The sequence below is a fragment of the Periplaneta americana genome, chromosome 5 (assembly GCF_040183065.1).
Source record: "Periplaneta americana isolate PAMFEO1 chromosome 5, P.americana_PAMFEO1_priV1, whole genome shotgun sequence".
Lineage (NCBI taxonomy): Eukaryota > Metazoa > Arthropoda > Insecta > Blattodea > Blattidae > Periplaneta > Periplaneta americana.
In genome coordinates, this window is record NC_091121.1 from 173,959,296 (window position 1) to 173,974,033 (window position 14,738).

Genomic DNA, 14,738 nt, shown 5'->3' on the forward strand with positions numbered 1-14,738 from the left:
GGCACTAATTATGAGGCAATAGACCAGGAGATAATGGTGTAGGATGGCCAGTTTCTTTCCCCATCCATTGCATACATCACCGATTAGCTACATATTACGCTAATCAAACTTCAGATGCATACAAACAATTGTTCTTCCTCTGACACAAATTGTCAAGTGAGATGTACTGCCTGATAGGCTATTAGATGTGCATAAGAGCCAGAATCTCAGTCAGAGGCAAGAACAGGGTGTAATATGACATTATTTTTCCAGACTTCATCAATAATTCAAAGGAAATTTCATAATATAGGAAAACATGTAACAAAATTAAAAGTTTACACTCTGTAAACTTACTGAAATGCATAAAACGAATAACATCAGTTATATTGCAAATTGAATTATCGGTAATTCAAATGTGTTGTCACGTTAAGGTAGGAGCACAGTGTCATCACAGTCTAATATATACAGTCATGAAGCTAAATACGTAGTAAATATGCATCCATAGATAGTTGCTTACCACTAGGATCGCTAATATCGCCTCATTACAGACAATGAGAAATAGTACCAGCACAGCCTATTGTTCCTAGCACCCTCACAACTCAAGCTTCGTGACTGTATATACTAGACTGTGGTGTCATCACCTGTTCTGGATTCCTACTGAGAGAATCTGGCAACCCTGCCGTGAATGATATGTAAATTATGGAAAGTTGACAGTGGAATTGTGTGTATTACACGCAAACATTATCCACAACACAGTGAATTCCATTTGAACCTAATGCCTGGCATAGCTGCTGGCAATATAGCCAATTCATCAACAGTATGTCAGTGTTATATATTACAATAATAAAAATAAACCTGCTTAAAAGTTTAAGATCTTTATTTTCCCATTACATTTCTTAGTGAAAATAGTTTCCAATTAATTGATACTCTTATTATATCGTCGTGGATTTAGCATTGGACTTCACTGGCATAGTTACAGCCATTAATTGAGGGATCGAAGACCGTGCCAGCGCCGCAAGAGAACTGGGTGGCTTCATAGTGTCCATCAACAACTGAGCAGTAGTAAAAGATCTGGCAGTTGTCGGGGTCCCTCACGTAGCCAGTTGTGGTGCATATTCCACTTGGTGGAGGACCAACTGTTGTTGTTGTCGTCGTCGTCGTTGTCGTTGTCGTCGTTGTATCTGGATTGGGATCTGTTGGTTTTGTTTCACCTGAATCTGTGGTTGTGTCGGGCTGTAACAGAGAAATACCCATTTTATTATCTCAATTTTAATACTGTGTTTACCTGAAACTATGGTGTAGAAAGCACAGTTAGAACGATATACCGGTATTGTAAATAGATAAGTCGGTGAATGAAAGGAAGAAATCGAATTAAAGTCATAAATAATTAAAACAAATAATTAAAGGAATTGATAAAGGAAATTAAAACGAGTAAAAGAAACAAGAATAATAAATAAATAAATAAATAAATGAAAGAAGGACAGAGAGAAAAGAAAGAAAGAAAATAAGAAGGAAATTTGGAAGTAAAAGATAGAAAGACGAAACTTGTTTGAATGAAGGAAGCAAAAAACAATAAAAAAAAGAATAAAATAAGAACCAAAGAAAAAAGAAAGTACTACTAAGATTTATTTCAAATCATACGTCCTCAAGTGAGGTTGATCACTGGGATCCGGAATTAACAAACATAAAAGATAAAGGGAATTGAAACGACCAAAATAATGATTCGATCTGTACATTAAAACAAAAATTTACGTGTTAACATATAGATGATAGTGTAGAATTTGAAGAGAGGCCTTCAGAATTTCCATTACAATCTTCTGAACCTCATAAAAGGGAATTTTAAAGGATTTAAGGATATTACATGTAAATTTTGGTAAACAACCCCTCGCTCCAAATAGTAAGCCTGTATCATCCCAGTTGTAAAGCGAAATGCCATATCTTTCACTGAGGTATGGAAGACAAGGTACATACTTAGCTCGCTTGTCATCATTTATCTGCAGTGCTTGATTCGTGTGTCGTTCAAAGCAAATCGTAGGATCTAAGACCATCGCTTTCTGAGTTCTTCTATTGATGGCAATTATATGGACTCTTCTATGAGAATCATCTTCAGACACACAATGAATCTCCTCATGTACTTCCCATCCTCTGTTTCTTAGCAGGTGGGCAATTACTGAAGGGGGACGATGGTGTCTGTTATTAAGCAGTAGCTGTCCATTCTTTCAGAACCCCAGTACGTGGCCAAGTGTTTCAGTCTCGCTGCAGTCGGGATGGCGACAACGGGTAGTACTAAAGGTTCTGCCAGGGACATATCTCACTGCGGTGACGTTGCAAGACATCTTGATGGCATTGATGTATTCCGAGGACGAAAGATACTTTTTAGAGGAGATCCAGGAGTTGGCTCTAGGGCATTCTTCAAATGTACAAATGAATGAAGACAGAAATAGAGAAAGACTAAAGCAAACGAAAAAAAAAGGAAATAGAAGTAGACTAACCTGTGGACCGTCACCATTAAGAGTGGATTTGATTGTATTGAGCAGTGGATTCTTTCCCTGACCGCATTTGCCGAGGAAGTCGTCAGTCTCCACACTCCAAATCATAGCTCCTCCAAGCCCGTTGTCCTTGACGTATTGAGACTGCAGAGAAGAAATTACGAATTTGAAGACAGACTCCACTATCGTATGTCTGTTGCGAAACAGAATATTTCTAATAAATTGAAGAGAGATTGGGTGATCGTGTTTTGGTTAACAAGAAATTATTTTCTTTATATCCTCATCAAAGTTACAATTGAGGAAAATACGGTTTATGTGTAAACACAAATATAAAAATATATAATTATTTTCTTCTCACACAATATGCAAGATAAGAATTGAATTATTACCTTATGAACAATTTATAGAAATATGATACCTGGTGTTTATTTTACTTTTCTTTCTTGCATGATAAATTATTCAAATTATATATTGTAGGTTCTACTGTATTTTTCCAAGTGTTGTTATATAGGGCGCTATTTTTTTTATCTAGGTATCTTTCGCGCTGTGGTTATGTAGCGTCTGAATGAGATGAAGGTAATAATGCCAGCTAAATGAGTCCAGAGTCCATCGCAAGTTACCCAGCATTTGTTCTTAATGGGTTTAGGGAAAAACCCCTGTATAAACCTTAACCAGGTAACTTGTCCCAACCAGGATTTGAACCCGGGTCAAACATACTGACCGTTACTCCACAAGGTGGACCAAAAATTTCTATTAGCTAATTTGTAGAACACATTTTATACTTCTCTAAGAGGTAATTGTTTTCGTCTCTCCGTATTCTTGTGTGAGATTTAAAACAGTTCTGCAGTTTATGAGAGAACTATAGTACAATTATTATATTACTTCATAGCCTAAATATCTGGAATATTGAAACAATAGTACTTGGGATATTTTACACGAGAACTTCAAGAAATTTATATTAAGAATATTGGATATTATAGAAAAATTTAAGATCGAATGTAGGTGCTAGAGGAATATATTAAAATGATACCTGATTTCAAGGATGTTGGAAGATGTTCAACAGTTCTTTTACCTTGATTTGAATGGACTTGACGTTGTCGTAGCCAACCCACTGGTTTCCACTGACGGCATATGGCACTTGCTGCTCCTCGTTCCAGTGCTCTGGCCAATTATTGACGCAGATCTGCAGAAAAGACATATATTCAAAGTTAACAGCATATTAATTGTATGATGGTAGAATTTAGCGAGATAGTAAAGAAGTGAGATTAATTTTTGAGTGGAGGAACAGACTGGCACACCGTTAGCTGAAAGGTTTTCCGAAGTAGAGACCCGGGTTAAAATTCCTCTGTGACAAATGCCTCTTTTCTTTGATTCGGGTTTTATTGAGATATTTTTCCTTGGGTTCTCATTTTGAGAAAGGAACAGAGGTTTGGGGTTTTCGAGAATAAGGTGCTTAGGATATGTTTGGGGCTAAGAGGGATGAAGTTCCAGGAAAATGGAGAAAGTTACAGAATACAGAACTGCACGCATTGTATTCTTCACCTGACATAATTAGGAACATTAAATCCAGATGTACAGAGCATGCAGCACGTATGGATGAATTCTGAAATGCATATAGAGTGTAGTTTGCAGACCTGAGGGGAAAAAGGCCTATGGGGAGGCCGAGACGTAGATGGGAGGATAATATTAAAATAGATTTGAGGGAAGTGGGGTATGATGGTGGAACTGGATTAATCTTGCTCAGGATAGGGACCCATGGCGGGCTTATGTGAGGGCGGCAATGAACCTCCGAGTTCACTAGAAGTCATTTGAGGGGGTCGGAAGCAAAGGGTAACAAGTGACATTTCTAAAAACATGAATTAAGTGCATCCAGGACAAGCTAAAACATTTCAAATTTGAGTGTTAAAGGGATACTTCTTTTAACCACTTCAGACACTAAAATTTAAATAAAAGATTTCACGGAATTTACGAAGTCTTAAGTACTTTGAACCACATTTTCTCACAAATAACTTAAGTGCACTTATACTCCTTTGCTTCTGACCCCTTGATTTGTAAGTAAATTCTTATTTTTGTTACATCATTCCACTACTCCGCCGTCATACGTTTTATTATAATCGCTTTATGAGAACGAGGTCAGTTTCATCAGCCAGCACTGTAACGTTATAGGGTTTTTATATCTGATTAGCGACTTGAACTTCAAACAGATGAAAATAACGAGTATGAAAAGATTGGAAGAAAGTAATATTATATTTCATATATATAATTCTTAAGTTCGTTATTTAACGACCCTGATTCAATTTCTAGGTTATTTAACGTCGATGCGATTGGTCATAACGAGATGGTGTTTGGCGAGATGCGGCCGAGGATTACCTAACATTTGCCTTACGGTTGGGGAAAACCTCAGAAAAAGCCAAACCAGGTAATCAACCCAAGCGGAAATCGAACTCGCTCCCGAAAAATCGTACTTGTATTAACATAGAACTAGCCCTCCTTATCCATAAAATTGGTCTACCTGGATACTTTATATACACCGTATGCACGGACTAAAAGAGTGCTGTGTTTCTTCTAATAACATGGATAACAGTGAAGATTACGTTTTGTGGAAGAATTATCAGTCTGGAGAAGAATTCTGTTCCAGTCCAGAAGGTGGGGTGATAGAAAGAGAAAGATAATAATAATATTAATAATAATAATAATAATAATAATAATAATAATAATAATAATAATAAAAGATGATAATAAAGACTGAAAGAAATAACCAAAATATTATTTTCTAAAGATTGGAAGTGAAAACGTGAAAAAGTTTTTCAAAATGTATGTTGCATTACATTAAGATATTTTTATTTTTCAATATATAACATCTGAAAATTTCGGACCGTGTTGTTATATTCGAGGTAGTACTAGGTTCACACCAACGTTTCAAATTTTGGATTTTTATCTTTATGTTCAGGTGAACAAAATAATGAGAAATGCATTCTACACGGCCATTAAAAATTGCCTAGTACGTATATTCAACATTCGAAAAATCGTTACTTCTTTTTTATATTATTTCGAATAAATTTTATTCAGCTTCCTCCAAGTGAAGGCTGCCTAGAAGACAAAGCTTACCATAAAATTGTTGTTATAATGAAAAAAATAAAAATAAAACAATGGAGAAGAAAAAGAATAATAAATAGCACAATTAGAAATAATTGGAAAAGACTAAACAAAACATCATTAATTCCAGAAGAAACATAGAATTTTCTAATATCTATTAGCTATTGGGTGATCACAGTCGTCTGTTTAGCATTAGTTGCAAGACCCAACTTCAGTGAGTAGATCGCCATAGCAAAGAGATGAATCTATATAAATGCAGAGATGGTTTTTAGGATTTTTATAGATCCCTTCAATGCAGACATAGATACTTCAGTGACAAGAGTTTGTCCTAGACCAAAACTGCTTGCAAAAATGCGCGAAAAGTCCAATTTAAACCAAAGAATTTATATAATTATTGGTGCTGGTGTCAAAATCGTCAGTTATGACACAGTGTTAATGGAGATTATTACGACTATGTGACGACTCTAAGGATGATGGTGATATGTTCGTAAGGATGCTGTTGATGTTGATGATGATGATGATGATGATATTGAAGATGTTGGTAATGATATTGGCGATACTGATGATGGTGTTAGTGGCAATGGAAGTAGTGATGGTAGTGATTATGATAAATAGAAAATTGATGAATTGATGACAAAATAAATGGAAGTCCCACAAAATTCCTGCAGCACCACCATTTTATCGACCAAAAGCATGTTTAAACCGTTAATGATTTCAGTCTGGTTCTGTGTTCTGGAAAGCCAATAAGCTCAAAGTGTGTCGTGATTTCTTACTATGCAATATTATAATTTGATTGGTGTAAACTGAACACTTATGACGTACTAGATAAGTTGATTAATAGGCCTACCTCATTGTATCCAAGGGTGCCACCTTCACGGGTGTAAGGTCCAGCTTGTCCAGGCCCAGTGGTGGGAGCTCCAACGCCAGTGTTGGAAGTGCTTGCCAAGGTGAAACTACGGCCATAGGTTCCCATTCCAACATTCAGCTTGCTTGCAGGAGCGCCTTTCGAAATCCAGTATTTAATAGCGGTGTCCTGGAAACAGAATTATAAAAAACCATAAATTAACTTTGAAATGTAGGAGTAACTTAAGTATTTTTCTCTATTTTCTTGGACGATATTAATGCTTACCACATTCAGTGTGCGAGCGCTCTCAGTGGTGTCCGTAGATCCGGGGTACAGAGGAGCATTTTCTCCTGTCACGGTTTCCCATGAGCCGTGAAGATCGTAAGACATGACGTTGATGAAGTGCAAGTACCTTGAAGAGTAGTTTTAATAAACAGGTGTGTGCTGTATTTTCTTAAGATAAATGTAGTTCAGTTTTATGCCTATGTTATCCCTTACACTCACGCGCTGAACATTCACTCGTGCCATAATTACAAAGATTATACACTAGTTACATAAATTACTAGTCTTTAACTATCATCTGCAGCGTATAAGAAAGTTCACTGAGCAATTAAATTGCTTTATAATGTTACTAAGGTAACAGTTATCCATAAATAAAAATTGCCGATTTTATAATAAAATAAAATAACATATCAAACTAATTTTATGTAACTGAAAATAAATATTTTGAATTGTCTAAAGAAGTACTTAATTTCATACGCTTAGAATAAATAACAGAATGTATATTTATTATCATAACAGATCTAGGATAGTTGTTTCACTTGTACATTTTTACTGGCTTCTAAATTCGTCAGAGTAAACTAACTTACTCAGCAAGAGCTGGCACATCATATGCAGGATCAATAGTAGCTATTCCAGCCGATACAGCTGCTGACAAAATGTATCCATTTTCATCCATCTTAGGTCGAAGTTCACGCAGCAGTTTTGCGAAACCTTCCTGAAAATATATTTTTATTTGACAGATTTCTTTCATGCTTTCTTTAATAAAATTATGAGTGCTGCGTATAATAATACTACGTTTATGAATAATATTTGTTTATTTTATTTTGTAGTTTAGTCACAATATTAAAAGATTCGCTGTTGAATATATCTCTATTTCTTTTTTTGCAAATAAGTGTTGTGTGTGAGTTGAGTGTCTTAAAAATAAGACTTTGAGTAAGTACAGTATTCAGGATTAGTTCTTCAATATTAAGGCACTATTCATTAAAAAATAAAACTTACTTATAATAGTTTATTGAAACTATTATGAATATTTTATATATTTACTGTATTCAAAGTAAAATTAAAATATATTTCTTTTTTGGTACGATCATGTTTTTTTGTTGTACTTACAGCTATTGCTATTGTTGTTAGGTCTCAAAGTTATAATTCCCACACAGAAACTTACTGCTACGGAAACCATTCTTCATAACATAAAACTCTACTGAAATAGACCCAGTACTTAGTTAAAATTATAGTGCAGTTTTGCGAAGGCTTTGAAATAATAATGCCCAAAATCTTCAATGCAAAATATATTGTATTTGAAATTTAAAAAATATGATCGTGCAAACTATGTTGTACAATACACGTTTATGAAGTGCATTACAAAATATCGGAAATTGAAAAACTCACTCTGCTCGTTTTACAAACTTTTCCTCGATTTTGTAAAAACACTTTCCAATCTTGCTTCGTAATATACTATTAGACATTTAAACTTTACAAATTACACCTGTTGGACAATGTAATAATTGAATTCATTGTAAAAACGATCGTTTAATTGCAGTACATTTTAAAGTATTGCTAACGTAGTACTTCAGTCGATGCAAGAATTTAGCAAATTTTCCTATTCCTGCTTGAGTTACAGTGCTTGAGAATTGAATTCTTTTGGTGTTCTGTGTAAGAACCGATCATTTGAAAGTTCATAATAATTTTTAAGATGTAGTGTAGACAATTTAAATAAGTATTGTTTATACATCTTGATTACACACTTTTAAGACTTCTATCTCTGAAGGTTTTTATAGAAAAAATGTTTGTGTTAAATTGAAACTAAGTTGGAAATTTACCTATTTGACTAGTTTCGGCCTCCCTGTCCTGAAGATGACTAACAGTGAAGTCTAAACTAATCAACTAAGATAAATTTCGAACTTAGTTTCAATTTAATAGAACAATTATTATCTATAACAAATCTTAAATCATTGTTATTCATTTTCAGTTACTTACAAGAAATTAAATGACCAAAACTTATGTGTGTGTGTGTCTATAAAACATAACACATCTCTGTAATAGTTTTGTATCTTTCTTATAATTACAAATATGAGTGATGACCAGTTTGAACTAAGCCCTTCAGTTTTTGAAACTGTACAGGGTGTCTCAGGATTAATGCAAAATACTTCAGGGTGGTATACTCGTAGATTGGGTTAGCCGACATTGATTTAAACGGATATACCTATGTTCGAAGTCTAACGGAAATTAAGGTGGAAAATACTGTAACGTCTTGCGGTTCCGTGTACTGTACTTGACGTGTTACACCAGATCTTTTGCACACAGCACAATCTGGACGCTACACCGCCTGCGCAACACATAAAACTGAATACACGTTCACTTGACATTTAATTCGTGTATTCGCATAATGAATATGCAGGCGTACTTTTTGTTTGCTGATTTTGTGGTGGCAATGCATCGGCTGATGTTAAGGAATACAGACGGCGTTTTCCCAATCGAAGGGTTCTATTTAAGTGTATGTTCTCCTTTGTTTACCGGATGTTATCTGAAACTGGCAAGCTATCAAGTGTTTAATTGATGTCGGAAAGAGAACAGGTACCAGTACCTGATATGAATTTACAATTCATGGAATCCATAAGAAGAGAAAACGTAGTAATTTGTCTTGTGTAATTATTTTATTTTCTTAATGAGTTTATACTTAATTGTGAAATAAACTTATTAGAACAACACAACAATTTTCAACAGCATTTTCAATAATGTATCATATCACAATGTTCTAAAACGTAGAAATACGTCTATAATGCCTCTCTCCATTTAAAAGTTTGCCCACCAATAACTTTCCAACCTTTACATTTCGGACATACGTACATCAGGTTTAATCGAATTATTTTAACTCAAACTACATTATCCTGAAGTATTTTACGCTCTTCCTTAAACAGTCTGTATAGCTCAAGTCTCTTATATTTTTGTCTTACAAAATACTCCTATTTATAAGTTATCTTTCAGAAAGCTTTGTGTTTTCATTTGTTTTTGTGTCCAGTCGTAGCTCATTCGATTAGTTGTCGGCTTTTCATTTAAAGAGGACCATGGTTTGATCTCGGGAAGATTTTATGGTATTAGTGGTTTAGGAAGTAACAGATCATCTGTAAGCACTTCATATTTCCATTTCATTGTCTTTCTATCATTCCTTCGTCATAGTCGTAATATATTGACGTCTGAAAATAGCCTGTGAGGTTTAACAATGACATAATAATTACAATCATTTGCTTACTTTGTCTTCTGGTGCACCTCCTCTCAGTGTGGGATATTCCCAATCTAAATCGAATCCATCAAAGCCCCACTGTTTCACGAAGCTGACTATGCTGTCCACAAACTTCGCCCTCATACTGTCGCTGTTCACAACCTACGAAGGAATATAGTTAACTTTCACTTAATAACTAATAGTGTTTGTTACATTGTAGTTACATACTAGGTTTTAGTGATTAAAATTGCTCAAGAGTTTCATTCTTAATATCTCTGTGTTCAATTGAGAAATTGGAGTGAATCGGGGGAAGATGCTTATTTCTTTGTAGTTTCACATTCTTCCAAGAGAGAACGCCACGCGCATGTCTTCATGATCACTAAGATAGTTGAATGTATTTTTTTTATTTTTATTGGGTTATTTTACGACGCTGTATCAACATCTAGGTTATTTAGCGTTTGAATGATATGAAGGTGATAATGCCGGTGAAGTGAGTCCGGGGTCCAGCACCAAAAGTTACCCAGCATTTGCTCTTATTGGGTTGAGGGAAAACCCCGGAAAAACTTCAGCCAGGTAACTTGCCCCGACCAGGATTCGAACCCGGGCCACCTGGTTTCGCGACCAGACGCGCTGACCGTTACTCAACAGGTGTGGACTGTTGAATGTCTGTAGAGTGGAAGAAGACTAATTTTGCCACGTGTTCTTGTTGTGAGAAGAAGAAAAGTAAGAAGACAGCTCATTTCTCTGCTATAAAATAATTGCAAAGGTATATTAAAACTTCAATACATCGTTCAATTCGTAATAACTGTCAAATCTTTGTAATGGATATTGTAGTAAAGGTTCTAAATTTTGTATTGTTAACAACCAACGACCTTGTTTCGCCATCTGAGGTTGCGTCACAGCACTAGGCATCTTACCCCGATACTTCGGGAAGTTCATAACTTTTTTTCGGGGCAAGATGGCAACGTGTTGCAAGAGTTTTATTTTTTGTTTTATTGCAGGGAATGTGTAAACATTACATAGGATCCTCTGATATAAGTCAGTGGATTGAGGACTTGCGATGGAACATGTTATAAAAGAGGGTATGAACTGTTTTAGAGCATCACAAGCATACGAAATTCCGTACCGTACCTTAAACGCCGCCTAAAAAGGATGATGACAGAACAATGTACTGGATTTAATTCATTGTGTGCAAAAAGTTATTTCACAGTTTCTGCACACGGCAATAACGTATGTACAATGACTGTGATAGTGATAAACGAGAGAAAAATTGTCCATGAGCTTTAGATTAAGTCAATTTTGTTATATACATGTATCAAACCAAGTTCAGGTAAAATACATATATAAGTAAATGTGTTAATTGCATTTGCCATCTTACCCGACTATCGGGGAAAGATGCCTATAGCGCAGGCAAGAAGAAAACCTGTATCTATAAACAATGTAATTCATGTTTTCTGTTTTGTACCGAAAATATAGTTTCAAAATATCTCCCAAAGTTTGATATTTCAATATGAAATTCAAAACTAAATCAACACTATCTTAAATTTTCAATAAAAGAAAAAGTCAAGCATCTTCCCCCGATCCACTCTAAGTTATATTTTGTATACTGCCAGTTTTTCACTGACAAAGAATAAGACTTTTGAAGGAAAATAATTAAAGGAATACATTGCCCATTACTGCTAGTATAAATGAAGAATTATTACTAATTCGTACATTTAAATAGAAATAAAATTTCTCGTTACTAAACATTTTATAGCTGCTCATACATATTTAGAAGAAGATTTCCTACCTGTGAGAAACTGTACGACCCTGCATTCCATCCTCCAATAGCAACCATAGTTTTGGTGGATGGACTCAGTTGTCTCAAATCATTGAAACGTTTCAATGCACCTGAACACAAATTATACATATAAATCTACGCAAAATGCTCTGATAAAACTGTATTAGGCCTACATTATTTTCCTACATTACCTTCCATACTATGTATTTATTTTTTACTACTTTAAATTTGTGTGAATCTTACAAGGGACAGTTTTCAGTAGGGCACAATGAATTTGGCTGAAAGTGTTAACGTAGAATGATTTAAGGTTCCTGAAAATGATGGTGAAGATCTCTCGTTTCGGAATTGCATATCTGTGAAAATACATACATTTAAAAAGTCTGTACTGCATATCTTTTTTGCTCGCAGCTTTCTTATAACCTACTTACAGAGAGCACTAGAGGAGAGGAAACTACTTTCTTCCATCCCTGTTAGAAATCTAGAAGTGGAATGTGCTCACGTTTGCATTTAAGACGAAATGGATAATAATTAGGGTAAACTCACCTGTTATGTTCACACAAGGTAATGCGGGTTCATCAAGAAATGTTCAGCACACAGCATCTTTTTACAATACAGGCATCTTATAATGGCGCTTCTTCACACTCATCGACGCAACAGACACTATTTTCCACACGTAGCAGTGTTTGAACTACATTTTTGAAGGAGTTTATTTCAGTTTTTTCGTGACATATTTTCTAATGAGAAAGCTCTTCATGGTAAGTCACTTCAGAATGAAATTATCCCCCAAAACCACATCTATTTGGAAGTATATTTCTTCCGACAGTACAAACTGGAGGACTGTTTCATGTATAAATGTTTTATGGGACATTAGGATACTAACCTTCACGACAGAGTTTTTGTATTAAAGTTACATTCAGTTCTGCTCTCCTTTTCTAAAAGACATGTTAATATATGCCTGGCAAAAATGTGGGTACAATACAGAAAAAAAATAAACTCCAAAAGCTGTGCGTAAGAAGGACATCCAATCCAGATTGTTAAAATTTATGAATTTTCACAAACATACAATTCCGAAACGAAAGACCTTCATCATCATTTTCAGTCTACATTAACACTTTCGATCGTGCCCTGATGAAAACCCTCCATTGTTAGTACAGTCATACAATTCAGCGTTATATTTTTGCCGATATATTTATTTATTTAGTTATTATTTTGCTAATAATTGTAACATAAAAATATAATATATACAGAAAAACTGTAAGAGTAGAACTCGTGCTCAGGGGTAGATTCCTGAATTGAAATTAATAATTATACAATACAATTTGTCTTATGTCTACTATGCAATTATAGTATATACATTTAAATTTACAATTTTTTAATTTTTATAAAATCCATACATAACTCTTTAAATTTAATACTGGTACTATTAGAATTGACAAGATTAGGATATTTAAATATAAATTTGTTGTATATTCTGGGGCCTAAATTATTACTACTGTAACAGTGTTGCATTTTGGTTCAAACAATCTTAAAGAAATATGAAATTATATTTTCTGAACCTCTTGATTATATGATGAAATATTTCCGTATATGCTAGAATAGTGAACAAATGCAATGAGAGAAGTAATACCGCGTGTGCTATCTACATAGCATTATTTAATACTCACCCTTGTCAACTTCGTTCCAAGAATCCAAAATTGAAACTCCACCATCATAACCTACACCCACGAAAGTGTAGACAAGATGGGTGCAAAGTGTAGGATCGATGTTTTCTACGTCAAATTTGCCATCACCAGGTCTGTAAACAGCCCAGCTGCCATAGTAGCAAACAATTCTGTCTGCATAATATAAATAAATTTTATTAATAGAAAGTTTTTTTTTAAAATATGTTCTCTATTTTAATTGTACATTTAATTGCAATTTTATGTTATCAAGAAACTTGACTTGTTGTTTAGTCAACTGCCCGAAGACAAGTCTGAGCGTTACAAGTGATACCAACAAGGCACCACTTATGAGGCAACTAGGTCAGGAGATAATGTGGTAATAATAATAATAATAATAATAATAATAATAATAATAATAATAATAATAATAATAATGTTTTATTTTCGCTGGCAGAGTTAAGGCCATAAGGCCTTCTCTTCCACTCAACCAGCCTTAATCAATACAATACATAAATTTAAATTACAAATATTTTCACTACACTTAAAAGGTTCTCCAGCAATAATCTTCACTACACATTTATTTAAATTTAGATAAATCTAGTGTGGCCAGTTCCTTTTCCCCTCCATTACATCGCCGATTAGCTACATATTACACTAATCAGAGTTAAATGGCAAACATATGTTTGCATATGAGCAAAATTGGATACGACATTTATACAGTATCATGCCTATTATTAATGTCTAGTACTTACATGGGTCTGCTTGCACGTAGCTTGCAGCTATGAGTACAGCTAGAAAGGGCAACCAACACTTCATCTTGCTGTCTCTATGAGTGAAAGATATACAGAATTAATTGGCAAATTATAGGTTACACAGTTGCAATGAGGAAATATAATAATTTTTCAATTCTCAGTATTTACCACAAATAGGATTTAATACTCATATTTAATACTCGATAAGTTTGTCGAATTTGTTCGTAAAATGCTAGTGGCAGGTGAAGCAGATTTAGACATTTGTAATGGCCTCAATAAGTAGAAGATTTTTTCCTTCTCCCTTTTTTTCACCTGGAGACAAAGATCTTAAGAACGTCGTTTTCTTTAATTTTAGGAACAAGAAAAGTTCAACCAATACTCTTCTTCACAAAAATAAAGTCGATTAGCTTGTTATGGTTTAAAATAAAAAACCTACATGGAGTTTAAGTGTGTTAAAACTGAATTTAACCTAATCTTCTTGTGTTCAAATTTGTTATAATTCAAAATTTGTAACGTTAAATATAAACGTTGGATATTTATTATCACAAATTCTTTTACATCCTTCTCAGAAAGAGGCCCAAATGATGCTATTAGTGTAAAAAGAAATTTTTGCGCCTTGTATATAAAAATTACGA

General features: G+C 34.4%; 1 protein-coding gene across 1 annotated transcript; it reads right to left on the reverse strand.

Moving 5' to 3' along the window:
* Positions 1 to 838: 838 nt before the first annotated feature.
* On the reverse strand, positions 839 to 14,177 carry LOC138700291 (chitinase-3-like protein 1). Its single transcript, XM_069826802.1, has 10 exons — positions 14,104 to 14,177; positions 13,355 to 13,525; positions 11,700 to 11,800; positions 9,941 to 10,072; positions 7,278 to 7,405; positions 6,694 to 6,820; positions 6,412 to 6,597; positions 3,541 to 3,651; positions 2,472 to 2,612; positions 839 to 1,212 (listed from the first exon to the last, which is right to left on the reverse strand). Exons 1-10 carry the CDS (start codon positions 14,165 to 14,167, stop codon positions 928 to 930), a joined length of 1,446 nt encoding a protein of 481 aa, XP_069682903.1. The 5' UTR covers positions 14,168 to 14,177; the 3' UTR covers positions 839 to 927.
* Between the last annotated feature and the right edge of the window lie 561 nt (positions 14,178 to 14,738).